Genomic DNA, 17505 nt, shown 5'->3' on the forward strand with positions numbered 1-17505 from the left:
AATAAAACACTCTTGTGCCCGACTACCAAGTATGTTTATTACTCATTTAAGCGAATGATTGCAACGCATGAAACGAGCCATTAAATTACCCATCCAGGTATTCCGAAGTTTGAAATGCTCGTCTAAAACCATCACCTGGAACGGTTTATCATCCCCGAAAACCCATTTAACATTTATGTGAATGATGGCCCATACGTAAATCTTTAATCGTGTTGAAGACTATCGGTGGTGATTGTTCGGTCTAATCCATTAACTGCAACCCTTGCGATATGGCCGGGGAGGACCTACGCAAACTTGGAAGGGACCGTTTTCTTTGTAATGTGCAGATAAAATAAACACGATCGTCGTCTTCGCATCCGAATTTGTGTATTCCGGTTTGACATTATCTTCGCCAATAAAACTGTATCTACGACGCACAAATGCGTTTTGTGTGTTCAGGTTTTATGACGTTCGACACCCGCATTCGAAAAATAGGAGACTCTGATAATTAAGGCCGTTATCAGGAAGGAATAGCGGTGTCGCAAGTCGTTTTAAGTGGTTGAAGCAGGCAACAAATGAGAAAATACTGATTTAACAGGGTCACAGGTGAAAACGTTCTGACACGGGAAATCAGCAACAGAGACTTCAGACACCGATGCCGAAAGCCCTACGCCGTGACGACGTTATTTATATTTTTGTAAATTTTAAATTATATACCAAAGTTTCATTACCGAATATTTGTTGTGTACATTTTCATCATGCTGAAAACTTCACAAAGTAACGTTACTTTCTAAAAACACATTTTTTGTTTGAAATAAATTTGTAAAAATATAAAACTTGTGTTAAATATTTTTTGCGCACTAGTGCTTCAAAATCATTCAAAAAGCGTTGGCCTTTCTGAGCATTCTGAAAATAATTTGACTTGATAATAATAAAATCTGGTTCCATTTCTCCAATTTGGATGTTGAAAATTTCGAAAGAATGAAAATAAATCACTATTAATTCGATTGACATAGTGACTTTAGATTGACACTTGGACAAGCGCCACCTATTCACTAAATTGGGAACTATTGGAAATAATTTTAAAATGGCAATGTTCGTTTCAAAAAATATTGTACAAACCTCGATGTGCGAAGACGTATTCGGCACATTCGCGCAAATGAAGCACTCGCTCCTTCGTCGCTCGTGCCTCAAATAATGCGCTCATGTGCGAAAAATGTCTTCTCGCACTCGGTTCGTAAATAACTACTACTGAATCAACATCGAAATTATTCCACTCCTCCTAGAATCTACCGATTTGAGTTGTCAGTTCTTCGACGCAGTTTTTCAACTCCATTTTGGTCAGATTTGGATTTTAGCAGGTTGCGTTTTGCAGATTTTTTTTATATCGTGAGTTCAAATGAAATCCTGGGCTGGGGAGGTGTTGGAAACCGTCAATTGTTGTGCTTTTTGAAAGCGTAGATTAATTGGAGCATGTTGACAGCTAACCTAACATTTAGAGCCAAAAAAATCTTTCTTTTTTTTCTTTCTTTGCAATGTTTTACATTAAAATAGAATAATTTAACGATTCCTATTCTCGAAGCAAATATCTAAGGCCACCCTTTGCTGAAAACAAACATGGTCAATTATGTTCCGATTAAACATAAACAAATGTCATTGGTGTCAAACGGCGGGAAATTCAAACTTTACACTGTTCTAAACGGTTTAATTTTTCCAACGCCAAATAAGTAGACTTGTTTTTTGTTGTTGAGGACACCGCGTCAGCATCTTCAGAAAGTAATTACCATCACAAGATTACCAATTTATTGTTTAAACAAATTAACCATTGGTATTTTATGTAATCTTTTTATTTAAAATATTGTTTCTTATAAATTTCCAATTGATTTTTATTAATTCATTTAAGTTTTCCTCTGATCGTGGCGCATACGTCGATATTATCGTACATAAGAAATGAAGATAATTCACGAATTAAGTAGAGATGAAGAACAAACAAATGTTTATAACATTAAAAAAATTCGTGGAACTGAAAAATTAAAATTAAACAAGGTAAAAAATCTTCAAAAAGCGACATTTACAATTTCATTGAGAAATATGGATATAAATAACTAACCAAGAGTTACTAGATCTAAGTTCTAACAACATGACTAAGTTGTTACATCATGAAATGATTCATAATATTTGTCTAATTAAAATGATAAACAAATTCAACAATATCCGTGTGGTTTTGAAAAAATGCATCTAACCTTTCCATTAAAAGGGCATTAAAAATATGTATAAGAAAATTTTGAAATTTAAACTTTGAAAGTTTAGTTCTTCACAGTGCACGTATAGTTTGTAGTATTGTCAAAAAAAAACAAATATTTACATTTTTTTAAACACAGTAGTTTTCGTACTTTAATACAACACCTCTGGATGAATGCTTAAAAATATTTGAATAAAACAGGAAAACAACAAGATCCTTTCAACCAGAAAAATATTTTCCCTAACTCTGTTTCAGATAATAAACTCATATCAAAAAATAACACCGGCGTAAAATGACAATGACGCATACAGACGAGAAACCATCGGGGAGAAAAGTCGACAAACCTAATAAAATTGGATGTTGGACCGAATGGAGATCTTTGAAAACGTCGACTAATCGAATTACGACCTCCAAAGGACGACACACAACGACAACAATACTCACACGCCTTTTCGAATAGGCTGTACACACGTTAACGAAACCGGGTAGAAAAGAACTCACCTGAAAAACTTCACATACTCAACAGATCACATTCTCACACACTCCACGAAACACTAAAATCGCTGAAGAACACCGCCACATTCACACGTCGCGAATTGATTACATTACATACGGTGAAGATGTAACAAAATAATGCTCGTCGGGCAGGTGGGATAGGTGGGAGTTTTATCACCGATGCGTTTAAAATAGGTTTCTTGTTGTAAGGCGGTTTATTGCATATTATTTAACGCAAACTAACGGATCGCCATGTTGCACTTGTTCATAATTTCATTCTTTATTAAGTTTATTAATTAACATGTTGCCAAGGTGAACAATGTACAGCACTCACACTTTCTAATAATAACGCAAATATTGTGTTCGAAAACAATTTAAACAGAAACTGCGGCTAAACTCCTGTGGAGTGGTGAATATTTTCCCAACAGCTGCTTCCGAAGCTTTCGCGGCATTTGTCAGATGACGGCATAGATTATTTCTAGATCGGGATTTGTCACATTGTCATTGTCAAAGCTTTGACGATGGCATTGCGAAAGCACCCGAACAAGCTGCTGTTTCGCGAATCGGCTAAATTACACCTACTTTCGGTGATTAGTAAGCACTTTCCATGTGTTTGCCCTGAATGTAGTTAACGAACCCAGCCCCCAATTCGAATTTAAGATCATTATCGTTTTAACAACTTTTCACCAAGGGATAAAATTTAAAGTTTGTTGTATCTCCCACCGGTAGAAACAGTCACTTTTGCGATAAAGTGACCCACGGGAATAGTAGCTTCAACACGAATTCTCTCCACCAGGCTAAGAAAATAACAAATTAAATGAAAAATTATTTAAAAAATAATCCATTTAAACGGATACCATCTAAAGAGATTGGATACTTTGAATGGAAAAGTTTTTAATTCCTTAATGTTTAGGTCAGTTGTCATTTCGGAAAAAGGATTCGTTCCATAAAAACATTTTTAATCAACCCCAAACTTTTAAAGAAGATCAAACACTCGTTTTTTATCATCCGAATAAAGAAAATATTTTTATAAGATTAAAAACATCTTTCAGTTCATTCAGTCGCAGGTATTGCAAGATTTTTACAAAGGGGTTCATGCATCCATGACCACTTTTGCTAGATTCACCATTCACCGTGATTGCGAGATGGAAAGTCGGTTGCATCAATACAAAGAACTGATATTTTCCCCGGTGTTACTTATTTTGCAAACAGAAAAGCAATTATCCGTCACTTGAAAGAAAGAGAGGAAGTAGCTTTAACGATGAGTAAGTTTGTAAACAAATCATCTCTACTTGCTTGACAACGTTTTCAAGTGAATTTTCTCTGGTAAATTTATTTATCAACAAGACTATGCCTACCACTTTTCCATTTTCCGTCACAAGCAGGTTTTATTTGATTTTGTAAATATTTCTCGTTGTCTAGGTTATTTTCTATATCGTACTTCCTGAAAGATTGCAGGACCACATTATTTTCAACAATGGATACAGCCTTGGCCAGTAAAGGCATCGAAGTGCGAACGGTGGATACGCAACAGTTAAATCAGTTCAACAATGAGACCCAAGATTTTACCTAAAGTGTTCCGAATGTCTTCAACTGTTGAAGATGTTCGAGTTGTATAACGAGGGATAGCAAAGCATTAAATTAAAATAAAGTAAACGTCGGGATTTGCTTTATTTGATCAACAAATAAATAACAGCTGTAATACTAAACCATTGTAAATATTTGTGATTGTTTTATTTATGTATATTATAAAGTAAAGAATTTAAATATTCAAAAATAAAATAAAGTTGTCTTTATCATCCTTTGTTTTTTAAAATGGTTTTTACTACTTAGCACAATACTATAAACAATTTGCAAGAACTGCAGCAAGTAATGAAGAGGCAGCAAACGTTGGACCTGAAATGTTAATAATTTATAAAATAGTCTATACTTCAAATTTGAGACACCAATTTGTAGATGATGCAACGTATAAAGAACAGAAATTATTATTATCCTACATGAAGTAATTAAATATAAAAAAGAGTGTGTGCTTAAGACAGCACGACAGACGTGAAAACTTCTATGACACCCGTTGTTGATTGCGTGTTGCGAACGATCGTCTTAGCGTGCTGCGAACGATTTTAGCGTGTCGCATGAAACTAATTCACTGGAATAAAATGTATGTGGTGCGCCTAAAGAAGTTTTCACTTCAAAAATGTTTAGTCACAAATATAAACAATTTATTTTACCAAAATAATTCCAACCGGTTTACATCCATTGTGCTGTGTTTAGCAACATAGTTGTAATTAAAAATTCACCTTGAAAAGCTTTAAATATTTTAGGCTCTAACTAATGTTTAAGGTTTCTTCTCCACCTCTTGAAAAATAATTTCATGCGTGAAATTAAAAAAGTTTCGAACACGTAATAAATCTTCTGTCATTTTTATACAATTATTTTGTAAATGAACGTTCCGTTTATAATTAACAACACGTTTTTATTAAAATATGTAAACATGATAGTCTGAGGCCCCATTTAAAATTCGTCATCTTGGTTTCAATTTCTATTGATTAATAAAACCAAAATTAAGAATCGTGGATTATGAGTGCTAACTTGAGTGAGAACTAACAACCGTTGGCCACAATAAAAACGTACAATTTGAAATAGTTTGACTTCAATTAATTATGTAGACACTTATCAGATCAATTATTCGTTGCTTGGAGGATTTGCTTTGCATTATTTTACGAAACTCAAGCTGACTGTAAAATCTCAGGAGTATCAAAGAGGATATTTCAGGCGGAGCGACAAGAAAGTAAGGAGCCAATTAATTAAAAAAATATCTTTTGTGGTCCCTAAATGTTTGTTTTAATTTCTGCAGCTTACACAAGTAAGTCTACATTGTATTAAACATAATTTCCAATTAAGATAAAATATCTGTAGATTTTTGAGACTTTAATATTTAAGTGCTCGTATTTCGTTTAATTAATTAAGGAAAATACGAGTATAATGTTCCTTTTATCTAGAACTTATAAATTGGCTCTTCGTTGGCATAAAGTCGATTAATTTTTAATTCTACATCATTATTAGTAACCGCAGTAGGTAAATATTATTTTTTAGCCAAAGAAAATTAGCTACTTCACTATGTGCGGCTAGTTTTAAATCGTGACACCAAATAAAATAATGAGAACATTTAATACCTACACTTTGAAAATTTGTAAAATTGTTTAAAGAAGATAGGACCTATCTGAATTCTGAGGATTAGAGAAATAAAAAATGAAGAATTAACCAATATTGGACACATTCGACGATTATTGTGTTGCTACGGTCAGACGGCAATTTTTGAAAAATAACCAACATGACAGCGAAATTTTACACGGATGAACTCGCAGAGCCGCCATTTTTGCACACTCTAGAATTAAACAAATGCACATCTAGATATGACAATGTTGCTAATTGTCACCGTCACCCCAGCAAAAGTTGTCAGTTTCGTTATCATTACTTGGAATGGTTGAATGTTCGAAGTTAATGTATTTTAATTTTACGAAATTTGAATTTGAATTTCAGATCAGCTGGAGGGCGACCGACGGTGGCGCCACCTGTCGGCTTCGTCGTGTTCCAGTATCTGAGCTCATGGATCTCTCTGACGTCACCCGATGCGGCACAAGGAGTGGGAGCGAGAAGGCGCGCTGGCGCCGTCCTTGTCCGTGTCCCGCAGCCATCTGGCTCAGTCAGCTGTTTGTGAATTGGAAATACGATGGCTGCTGGGTGTTGTGGCACGAAAAAGCAAAAACTTAACAACTCCTCCAGTATTCCATCCTGCAATGGTACTTCAGTCGTGCCGAACGGCATAAGCAACGGAACGGGAATGGTGGCTCTGCCCGAGATGTGCTTCTTTTGTTTTGACGTGTTGTACTGTCATCTTTATAACCTGGCGCCACCGAAGACTCCTACCTTCAGCAACGATGCATAGTAAGTTCGTTTGGGGAAAAAATGGGTCAGTGGGGCCGTCTTCACCGCCATTTTCCCGACTTTTCCACAAATTAGCCCAGCGCGTTTCAAAGGTCATTCAACTGTTTCAACAGCCTCCTTTGTTAGGCGCGATGTGACGACCTCGTTTGATGTTGCAGTCCTTTGTTCGTCACCTGGAAAATCGGGAAGGACAAGCGGCTGAGGGGTTGCATCGGGACCTTTAACGCCATGAACCTGCAGTCTGGGCTGAGGGAGTACGCCGTCACCAGTGCTTTCAAGGACTCAAGGTTCAGCCCCGTCACCCGCGAGGAGTTTCCCAAGTTGAGTGTGTCAGTGTCAATACTCAGACATTTCGAGGATGGTGATGACTACCTCGACTGGGAAGTCGGCGTTCACGGCATTCGAATCGAGTTCATCAACGAAAAGGGAAACAAAAGGACCGCGACGTACTTACCCGAAGTCGCATCTGAACAAGGTAATTCAAATGCGTTGCTTTGGCCGAGGTTATTGATTATGAGAGATGTGGTTTTTAACCAAATTGCAAATGCAGATGCCGTAAAACCAGGATTTTGTTATGTAAAAGGTAAGTTAGTAGGGTTTTTAGTGGAATTTATTCTGTGTTGGCAGCATTGGAGGTTGACCTATTTTTCATTGAAGCCATGGATTAATGCTGCATAATTGCTTTTTTTATTGTCACTTATTTACACAAAATTAATCGCTTTAAATCTCCTTTAATACAAAAGTTCGCATTTCTGTTGCATTTGGTTTTTTTCAAACAAAAAATATAACCTCGAATTTTTTCCAACTTCAACCAGTATTGTGGGTGTCAATTTTGTTAGCCAAACAATTCCAATTTACATTATTGATTTTAAAGTCACGACACGTAATAGTTAAGTAAGCCTAATTTCAACAAATTAGTAGCCCTCAACAAATTTAACTGTCAGTCAGACACCAGAAGTACACAGGCGGGGTCTGTCAGCCGTGAGATTTGATTGGACGTGGGATAACATCCAATTTTTTTACTTCGTCAAAACAATGGTTGCGAAATTTAACTTTTATACAAGACCTAAAGTCTAAGATATTCATTTCACAGTCGAGTAGACTTCGATTAGGCGTCCTACTTAGATAACATTGGTGCAAGTCTAGAAAAAATGTGAACGAACTCCTCAAATAACAAATCTTCAAGAATTATCTAGTTTACTTAAAATGTCTAGATCCAAGCGATATTGTTTTTTGTAATTTTGTAAATATTCAAGGAGAACCAACTGAAAAAGAAAGAAAAATTATTGCACATTCCTTTGATCACAACATTTTACCACACACGTAAAAAGGGTGTTTTTTTGAATTTGGCGGTGGAGAGTCGATTGAGAACGCACCACTTGTGTAAAAGCGTAGGTTTTAAACAGCTGATCCGTGATTCGTTATCCCTATTGTGCATTCACAATCGACTCTTCAATGCCAACTTCGACGCCAAATTAAAAAAAAAAAAACACCCGTTATTATAATATGAAGAGTTTTTCTATAAATTTTCTTATCACGAACAAGTAGTAAAATGACCTTCGCTTGTTCGATGAATAAATGATAATACAGCCTGAGTCAGCTAAAACAGGTCAGTCGTGTAAAACAGAAACTAAAGAATAATTTTAAATTTTTTGTGGTAAATTTAATATGTGGTACATTCTCATTGTATGCACATTTTTTTAGGATTCTATAATAACCCTGTTAGGAGGTATTGATTAAAACAAGACGTAAAAAAAAAAAGTGCAAGTTTATACCTTTTTATGTTCAGTTAAAAAAAGATTTTCTTTTAATAACGTTAGTGCATTTGTTTTGGTGAAAATTAAACAATCCCTAATTCTCAAGAATTATTTCAGCAATGTTTCTCATTTATTCAAAACAAAAGACAACGGGATCACTACTTGACTCTGTTTTGAATAAAAATGACAACATTGCTAGAATAATACTTGAGAATAAGGGATTGTTTTGAGCAAATCTCTTTAATTTTCACCAAAACAAATGCACTAACATTATTTTTTTTAAATCCTTCAACTGAATATAAAGTATGCAAATTTATACAAAAAAATAATTTTTTTTTAGTCTTGTTTTAATTAATACCTCGTAACAGGCTTATCACAGAATCCTAAAAAAACGTCCATGCAATGAGAGGACACCACACATTAAATTTACCACAAAAAATTTTCAAATTATTCTTTAGTTTCTGTTTTATACGACTGACCTGTTTTAGTTGACTCATGCTGTATATTTCTTCACGAATTACAAATGATTTCAATAAAACGACAAATTTCTGAAAACGCGCAACTTAACAAACTGTCACTTGTCAATTTTGACATTTACCTGAATTTTATGCTGTCAAAAATGACATAAAACACCGTTTCCAACGTATTACAGTGTTTGCGCAATGGGATTTTCCCTTACATTATAAAAATAAACGTTATGTTCCTCCAATAAAATTTGTAGAAAATCAAAATAACCTAGGAAACACTAGTGTAACGCACGGTATGACTTTATACCGTAAGGGAAAATGCCTTGGCGCAAACTCACTATTATCTAATCATTCTCAAAATTGTAATTCTCTTGAGTGTTGCAGTTTTTTGACCAGCAAACACTTCGTACATTTTTTGTGTTCGATATTGGTTGATAAATAATTTGTGTTTGTGTTTTATTTGCTCAATATTTTTTGGAAGTTTTCTTTATTCATAATAGCGAACGTGACTGTTTAAGGTCGTCCAGATAAATATTACTTTTTTTTTAATTTCCGATACATTTGCACATTATTTGCCGTACATTTTCGACTGGATTAAGGTCACAGAAGCTGGACGATCACTTCAAAAATTATTTTTTAATACGACGATATTTTTTATTAAACGTGTACGTTCAAAGGAAAATTACTAATAAACACATCAAGAGAAACGACAAAAATATTTTATGGCGATGAGCTTTTAGGATTTCTTGTCTGTTCGTTTGTTCTTTGTGGCTCGTTTGAAATAGAGTTATGATTGCGAAGTCGGAGAAGTTCTGAGTTTTCCGGAAGGAGATTCAATTATTGAAGGATGTGCAATAACAACAATTTGAAAGACTTTGTTGTCCACAACGGAACAGCCGTAATATCATCTCCAATTAGTATGCCGGAACTATTGTGATTTTCCTATTATTATCTTGTTGAAATTGAGGATTTTTCAGTATCCATGAAAACGGACTATTCAATCTTTAAAATAGTTTTCAAAGCAGGTTGTTAGGTTGAGATCAATTGTGAAATGAAACACTTCTAAGCCGCCTGTGCTCACATTTTATTCGTATTTCAGTCGGATGTTATTCTCCGAACGAATGTTTTGTGCTGTCTAACGTATTATTTAAAAATCTTCGTACATTAGACAATAGTATAAACTGTAGCATAACAAGGTAAAGAAAAGAATTGTGTTATGACATGCAAATATGCCACTTACGAAACAAATTTGAAATAGCTTCATTTTTTGTAAATAAAGTAAGTAAATCATACTTTTAACTCTCAAAGTGCTCACTTTTCCTTTATAAAATTATTGTTTTAAATATTAACTTTCCCATCTTAAGTAGACTGTCGATGTTGAGCATTTTTATAAATTTCTCGTTATCTCCATTTTCATAATTATCGTATTAACAATGTTATTAATTGGAAAAAAAGCTATTGTAGCTAAATATAATTTTGCGGCTTTGAAACAGTAATTAAAGTTAGGTGAAACTTAAAAAAAACATCAGATGACATGATTTTTATTGATTCAGGTTTATTTTTGTGATGAAAAAAAAAATAATGATGACTTTTTCTAGTTATTTATCGACTGTTAAACAAGCAAAACATAAAAGAATGCAAAATATACCAAAAGAAATCTTCTCGTATCATCGAAAGCTTGATCCTAAATCAAGTGGAATTCACCACAGGACACCAATAGTTCGTCATTCGTTCTTGTTTCATCTTGTTTGGATTCTCTAGAACTAAGAAAAAAATCAGAAATTACTATTTCTGAGAGATTACTTCATTACCAGTTTCTATGCAAGATTTTAGCTACTTCGTGCAACTGTAATGTGAGGATAAATGACGTTTGTTCAAAAAAAAAGTCGTGGTCAAGTGGCCTGGTATTTGCTTTTGTTTCCGTTGACGTATGGCGTAACTTCACCAGGTGTCAAATATTTCGTGAAACAGGAAGTGTAGGAAATGGACGACCATCCCATACGTATTTCAAAAACTGTCGAAAGAGTTAGGGAAATAAAATTCAACCGAAAACGTCAACTTGTCATTTTTTGTTGTGATAAATGATATGATCAAAATGAAGTTATGTATGGGAAAGATTTGTCGACTAAAAAGACCACCTACGTTTGGGAAAGAGAAAGAAAACTACGGCGTGCTTTACCACAAATTTATTTGAACACTCGTTACATATTATATACAGATATGTCTCTTGTTATATTCTTCCCCTTGTGTCCGAAACTTTACACACTATATGCAGGTTATTATAAATGTTTGTAACATCGTAGTAGGCTGTGATTTATGGTGTACATATGGATTTGCCTCCTCTTTCGGACTTGTCAATTTGACATATGACAATTCACACTTGTCACTTTGCAGTTTTCATGTTTATCATTCTTCAAAGTTAATTAATAAGGTGTTCTGGGCTGGGTAAGTTGAAGAAATAAACGAGTTGTTTTAAATATTGTGTCGGCAAGAAAAAAGTCCATATTGAAAACATAATCGACAGCTTTTTTCGGGGTGAAAGTTATAAATCTCAGGAAGAAATTGCACGTCCTTGACACTATATTGGTCAGATGATGTGGCAAAATATTTTTGAAAATAAGTAAAAAAGTGTCTGGATTATAATATATTTGTGTTTTTGCTATCGTAATGATAGAAGTTTTTTAAACGAAAAATCGTAGTGAAAGTAGTACTTTTTTGCATCATTTTATTCCATCTCCTTGGAGATGATCAAAGCATACCTACTTTTTTTTTATTTTTCATAAATCCTTTTCCCAACTTCCAACGATATGCAAAAAAAAAAACATGTACAACACGTTATGAAAGTCTTTTTTTCACTCATTTGCTTGATTAACTCGGGCTACGTCCTCGTTAATCGAACTGCAAATTCATGAAAAAAAGTATGACTCATAATTAGTTGTACAAATAATTATTTATTATTTGCATTAAAATTTCAATCTACGAATCACCGATATTTGTTGTGGGGTGATCCGATTTTGATTATTTGTTGCTTTTTTTTATGTACTTTAAATTGCATCATCTTAAACCTCCTTGTATTTAGACAATTATGTAATCACATCAAATTACGTTTAGTAAATTTCACACGCAACTACGGTAAAAGAAATATTTATAATAACCCTGACTAACCACATAATATAAAATTTGATCTATGACAATATAATATTTCTATAAAAAGATCGAACTAAAATTCAGTAGTAGTAGCAGTAGTGTTTCGCTGACAACCGTATGTTGGGTTATCTCGTTACAGATTTTAATGAAAAAAAAAATGGAAATTTGAAGATTAATTGGCAATTCAAAGAAATATTTTTTTCTCTGTGCCAACTTGAAGAACAGAAATAAAATTTGAACGGTTTATTCGGATAATCTGCGTACTTGTTGTAAGGGGCACCTGGTATAAGACATTTTATAGTGAATTTTTTCCCCATTTGTGTCGTGCACACACGTACTTGACAACATTGACATTGAAATCATGTATGTAGTCGATGTGTTCGAGCGGTCGTTGTGTTTTTAACAAGTGTGTTTGTTGTTAGGTTGGGATCAGCTGCAGACCATAGACTCTCTCCTCCGAAAGGGCGGTTACAAAGCGGTGATATCGAACGAAGTGCGCCGTAGCATAAAACTGACTCGTTACCAAAGTGAGAAAATAACAGTGACTTACCAGGATTACATGAACCATTGGAACAGCCAGCGCTGCTAGCAGATAATGTGGGGGCGTCCGCCGATGGCGCCTCCACATAACAATTCCGCGTCCACATACCCTCACACAGTGCCGCCCCCTTGTCGCCCGCCCGCTCTGGTCATGGTCCAGCCGACCTTCTCCCTTCCACCGTACGGCCCCGGCCTGCAACCGCCGTACATGTTGCAGCCGATGCCGGCGCCGACGCCCCTCTGGTGGGACCATTTCCCGGGACCTTCTTATCAGCAGGAGTATCCCGTGCTGTCGCCGGAATCTCACCTCAACGGTTACCATCAGCCGTCGCCGTTCAGGAAAAGAAAGTGACCCCTGAGGCTGCTCGTCGGGTCGATCTGTTACTGCATGAAGTTCTAAGTCAGACCGAACACGTGCCCCGTCTACGGATCGTCCGCTTTAAAACGATTTTAAAACGGACGATCTGACATTTCAACACCAAAAGTATTCAACCCGCGATTGTTTATAGGTTAGGTGTTAAATTTCGTCACTACCGTGCCTAACCGTCGCACAGCTAACTGTTAAGTTGGTCCCTCCATTTATTTTTCCAGAAGTTTGCATTTTTTTTTTATTTAATTTGTCGCTTACGCCCCACAACGCTTCGTTTGATTCCTTCTGGCGGTCACGCCCGGGATTTACTGGAATGTTCGCAGCGGTGCCACACGCCAAAAATTTAAACGCCACGTTTTTTGACAATTGCCTTAAAATTAACGCAATAGCGATAGTCTCGGATTCTGACAGACATTTAGGTAAATTCCAAATGGGTGAACATAGTTTCGGTTTGATCGGTTCGTAGATCGTAAGATTAACTTGTTCTAAAACTGTTCTCAAACTGTAATATAATAAATATATTTTTTCATTGCCTAACTAGCTGAACCTTGAACTTGTATCGAACACAAGGTGCATTGTCAATAATAATTAAATTAATACAAAGATACAAAAACGAACGATTTCTCAGAGTACACAATCGTCCGAAATTCAATAGAGGGGGTGTCACTGCAATAAACAAATGATCTAAGTAATAGATAAAGAATCAATGTTTAATTATTACTTTACATTAATTTGTGTGAGTGACTTCATATTAATCTATATAAAAAAAGGAAAGCTATGTTAAAAGTTGATATCTAATAGTAAGTAGAATTGGGTAGTGTCTAAATTCAAAAAAAAAAAACAAAAACAAGAAAAAACAACTACAAGAAGATTCGAAGCCATCTCCAGAACTGCGATGGTATGAAATTTAACTTAATCATCACTGCCATTTTGTCATGTTGAGTAGTTTACAATCATTCATGGTGATGCTCAATTAGCTATTTACCTGCTATGAACATCATTTACTAGTGTGATCTCGTTGCTATTACATCTGAACTGAATCGCATGAATTGATCGTGAATTCAAAACTTAATTAAAAATTCAATCCTCGGAAATCTATCATTTACAATCTGTGATTTGGATGTAAATAGCAACCAAGCCAATAAGATCTAAGGTTACAGTACTGCAAAGTTGGGATACACTTGCACTAACCTGGAGCCGGTGCGCGACGACAGTCTACGAAAAGTGGAGGTGTCGTCGTGGGCCTCGCGTGTTTGTCTTGTGAAAGTACTAAACTTAGATAACCTTTAAGATAAGTTAAAATTCCGTGTCCCAACTTAAGTACAAGTGTCTCAACTCAGGATTTATTGGGTAATTCGAAATAAACGCTGTATATTCCACTGCTCTACAATAACGAGGGAAAAGTAGTTTTACCGCATATCTAATTTGTTGATGTAATCACAACTAGCCAGTCAAATTTTTCTCGTTGGGAAATTACCTGCAACATCAGAAGAAAATGTGCCTAACGCTGGATGAAATGTAGAAAATCGTGAAAATTCCAGTAAGCCATTTATTTAACGAGACACTACATTCTGATTTTTCAGTAAGATTTAATTATATTATATTAGTGTTTAACAATATTGCGTGTATTGTAGTGGGGTTCAAAGGTTTAATAAAAATTACTTTTTATAAACAAACTACTTTATTACACCCACGGTCCACTTTACATGTTTTCCAATTGTTGCTCCAACAGTGCAAGTTTTCTGTTGACCGTTATTACAGACTGTGCTTCCCAGTACGTCACAACAGATCCCAAAAGTGCTTGCCCTATGAATATGGCGAACAGGACGTTGGCGACGGGTTTAGTTTTCCCGTGAATGAATTTGAGTAGTTGCCCTGGTTCGCGCACGACATCCGGGATCTGAATAGTGAAGTACCGATGTGCCAACTTAAAAAAAAATCTTTAATAACTGCACTCGTGAATCGTGATTACATAACTCCATACCGATAAGCATGCAACAGGAGCTAAAAGTAGAGGAAATGCACATCCAACCATAGCTTGCATAGCAGATCCTCTCATTTCTAAACAAACCGGACAACTATTTCTTTTCTGTAGGACTACATCTTTTAAAACAAGCTCCATGTGCAATACCATTGAAAAAGCAGATGGTAAAAAACAAAGAGGTAAATAGGTGGACAGTCGCCCATAATGAAACAATTTAAATTTGTTCCTGTAATGGTTATTAATGTACAAACCGCTCAAAGCACTAGCTGTGGCTAAAAAGTATCGGCCAAATTTGTAGCCTAGGCTGCAATTTTTGTTCTTCAGTACCTAAATTATAACCTCACAAAAATTGCTCACACATCACTCTGGTCCGTCCAACTGTTTAAAATTTTAGTCTGGTATTTAAAGGCCTCCTCTTCGGTTAAAACAACGGCGTCCGGGGGTATTTCACCGTATTTTTTTCGTAATAAGGCCATCCCGGCTGAAGGGAGAATTTCTAGGTTATGATTTGCTAACCTCAAACCTCGACAGCATTCAAACTGTCCTATTTAGATTGCGTGGGGACAAAACATATGTCGGTCTAGTTATTAAGAAAATACACCGTTAAAAGTATTTTGTATTAGTAAATACTGGTAACAAAAAGTTTTGGTATGATAGTGACGTGTTACATAACCTAAATTTGTAGGTTTTGTTTTGTAACTGATACAAAAAAATGACCGGAAACGAGGAACAGAGATTGGCGCCCCATTGCAGGCACTTTGTAATGCGAAAAAAAAGGTATTGTCGAATGACCGTAAAATCGGGGGAAGAATACTGTGGAGAGCATCAACTGCCACATGCTTCCAGTGGAAACAAGGAAAGTGGGGCTGTGTCAGATCAAAAAATTAGAATTGTGTGTCCTTTGGACCCAAAACAGTTAGTATCTAATAAACCCAGTACCAATTGTCTTGATTTACAACTTTTTAGTACTTGCTATGCTCACAATTTAAAAAAGCATTTGAAAATTTGCAATGCTCGTCCTGGTATTGTGTTACCATATATTGAAAAAGGCGTAAATTCAGGGGAAAGCGCAGACGTTTCAGATTTAGATTCACATAAATTGCTATCAACATTCCCTGCCATTGACATGACTGAAGTGATTTCAAAAATAAATAAAATATATGAAGGTAATGTTTGATTGAGTGAAGTTTTTGTTTTAATTTTTTTTTTTTAGACTTGTTAGATGGTAAAGTTACCAATTGCTTTTCCACACATAAAGTTGTTGAGGAAGAAATGTCCAAATCTGAGTATGGTGACAAAAGTAAGAAACATCTGAAACAAGCTTCAGCTATTCTAGGTTTATTGAGGGAATACAGTTTACTGAATCCAAATACGTGTTACATTGAGTTTGGCGCAGGCCGAGGTTTTTCTGCGGCGATTTGAAATTTTTTTGGATTATTTTTTTTTTTCAAGGTCAATTGAGCTACTGGTTGGCCCAAGCTATGGAGCCCTCTGCGGAATCATCATTTGTATTAGTTGAAAGATCTTCGCCTAAGCACAAGCGTGACAACAAGCTGGACAAAAGCGACGATAAAGTACAGCGCGTCAGAGCTGATATCGCCGACTTAGTGTTGGACAAAATGGAGACAGTGTCCAAAAGAGGGTCAATAGTGGGGGTTACAAAACATCTTTGTGGAGACGCTACCGGTAATATTTAAACGAAAGCGTCAGGCAATTATCATGTTGTTTATCTTTAGATTTGGCGATTCGTTGCTTGACCAATGTTTCCCACCATGAAACAAAGGTGGCGGGGTGCATCATGACATTCTGCTGCCACCACAGATGTCGCTGGACGCCATACACCGGCAAGGACTTCTTCGCCGAAGTGGGTCTAACACGAAACGATTTCGACATGATGTGCGGGATGACGAGTTGGGCCACGTGCGGGACGGGTTTCAGCAGAGAAAGAAAAGATCCCAACACCAACAAATTTCAAAATGACAGAGACAAAGAAATTGGACTTGACAGGTCGCAAAAGGAGGAGGTCGGGAAGAGGTGCAAAGCGGTTTTGAACTGGGGCCGACTTCGTTTTATGGAAAAACTTGGTTTTAAGTGCAATTTGCATTATTACGTTGAGGCAGGAGTGTCTCTAGAGAACGTTTGTATTGTTGCACGTAAAGACGAAATAAAGAACAGTATTTAATTTTAAAATGCCACGATTTATTAGACCTGAAGATGTCCACGTTTATTTTATTTATGTAAACCTAAATCTGAAAATATCCACAGAAAAAAAAATGCTAATCGGTTACGTCTGTGTGTATTACTAGTTGCCTATGCTGTCTTCATTATCAAACAATTATTCTAATATCCAATTGACAATAAAAAGTCGTAATGAATTCCGTATCTACTTGTTTACGTTTATAAAATACGTAACCAGTAAATAAAAAATTGCGACACAATTTTTGAATTGGATTTATCCCTTGAAACGCGTATGTTTTAAATGTCAAGTTTACGTTTTCCTTTTTTTTTTTTTTAAATTACATAAACTTTCAGTCTATCAATGTCTGGTTTAAAATACTTATTCAAATGTATGTTTATTT

At 35.6% G+C, this 17505-nt stretch overlaps 5 protein-coding genes across 7 annotated transcripts in view; 2 read left to right on the top strand and 3 right to left on the bottom strand.

The window, feature by feature from the left end:
* RhoGEF3 (Rho guanine nucleotide exchange factor 3) overlaps nt 1-2938 on the bottom strand; it is a 157232-nt gene extending 154294 nt beyond the window's left edge. For both annotated transcript variants that reach the window (XM_069056564.1, XM_069056563.1), the window contains exon 1: nt 2723-2938. The gene's annotated coding sequence lies outside the window, so the exon portion shown is untranslated. The remainder of the gene's footprint in view (nt 1-2722) is intronic.
* LOC138137261 (neutral alpha-glucosidase C-like) overlaps nt 1-17505 on the bottom strand; it is a 72994-nt gene that overhangs the window by 25665 nt on the left and 29824 nt on the right. The gene's annotated exons all lie outside the window — the stretch shown is intronic.
* Nucleotides 6376-13479, top strand: LOC138137272 (AMMECR1-like protein). Of its 2 annotated transcripts, none has more exons than XM_069056583.1 (3): nt 6376-6661; nt 6820-7244; nt 10484-11693. In XM_069056583.1, exons 1-3 carry the CDS (start codon nt 6447-6449, stop codon nt 10603-10605), a joined length of 762 nt encoding a protein of 253 aa, XP_068912684.1. In that variant the 5' UTR covers nt 6376-6446; the 3' UTR covers nt 10606-11693. The 2 variants fall into 2 exon arrangements, with proteins under 2 accessions (XP_068912684.1, XP_068912685.1); XM_069056584.1 differs by lacking the exon at nt 10484-11693 and adding an exon at nt 12455-13479 and having other exon boundaries at nt 6386-6661; nt 6820-7136.
* LOC138137274 (uncharacterized) lies at nt 14605-15420 on the bottom strand. The gene is made up of 3 exons (XM_069056586.1): nt 15284-15420; nt 14927-15230; nt 14605-14869 (listed from the first exon to the last, which is right to left on the bottom strand). Exons 1-3 carry the CDS (start codon nt 15400-15402, stop codon nt 14645-14647), a joined length of 648 nt encoding a protein of 215 aa, XP_068912687.1. The 5' UTR covers nt 15403-15420; the 3' UTR covers nt 14605-14644.
* On the top strand, nt 15639-17116 carry LOC138137269 (tRNA:m(4)X modification enzyme TRM13 homolog). Its single transcript, XM_069056580.1, has 5 exons — nt 15639-15841; nt 15893-16092; nt 16140-16328; nt 16379-16612; nt 16663-17116. Exons 1-5 carry the CDS (start codon nt 15639-15641, stop codon nt 17106-17108), a joined length of 1272 nt encoding a protein of 423 aa, XP_068912681.1. The 3' UTR covers nt 17109-17116.

Source organism: Tenebrio molitor, chromosome 8 (assembly GCF_963966145.1).
Source record: "Tenebrio molitor chromosome 8, icTenMoli1.1, whole genome shotgun sequence".
NCBI classification, from domain to species: Eukaryota; Metazoa; Arthropoda; class Insecta; order Coleoptera; family Tenebrionidae; genus Tenebrio; species Tenebrio molitor.

Excerpts from the sequence above, each read along its gene's own strand:
- LOC138137272 (XM_069056583.1), top strand. The coding sequence starts at position 6,447 with ATGGCTGCTGGGTGTTGTGGCACGAAAAAGCAAAAACTTAACAACTCC. Across the intron at positions 6,662-6,819 it reads ACCTTCAGCAACGATGCATA|TCCTTTGTTCGTCACCTGGA; the intron begins GTAAGTTCGTTT and ends TTGATGTTGCAG. Across the intron at positions 7,245-10,483 it reads AGGATTTTGTTATGTAAAAG|TTATTTATCGACTGTTAAAC; the intron begins GTAAGTTAGTAG and ends GACTTTTTCTAG.
- LOC138137269 (XM_069056580.1), top strand. The coding sequence starts at position 15,639 with ATGACCGGAAACGAGGAACAGAGATTGGCGCCCCATTGCAGGCACTTT. Across the intron at positions 15,842-15,892 it reads TGTCCTTTGGACCCAAAACA|TACTTGCTATGCTCACAATT; the intron begins GTTAGTATCTAA and ends ACAACTTTTTAG. Across the intron at positions 16,093-16,139 it reads AATAAATAAAATATATGAAG|ACTTGTTAGATGGTAAAGTT; the intron begins GTAATGTTTGAT and ends TTTTTTTTTTAG.
- LOC138137274 (XM_069056586.1), bottom strand. The coding sequence starts at position 15,402 with ATGGCCTTATTACGAAAAAAATACGGTGAAATACCCCCGGACGCCGTT. Across the intron at positions 15,231-15,283 it reads TGGACGGACCAGAGTGATGT|CCTAGGCTACAAATTTGGCC; the intron begins GTGAGCAATTTT and ends CAAAAATTGCAG. Across the intron at positions 14,870-14,926 it reads CTCCTGTTGCATGCTTATCG|TTGGCACATCGGTACTTCAC; the intron begins GTATGGAGTTAT and ends TTTTTTTTTAAG.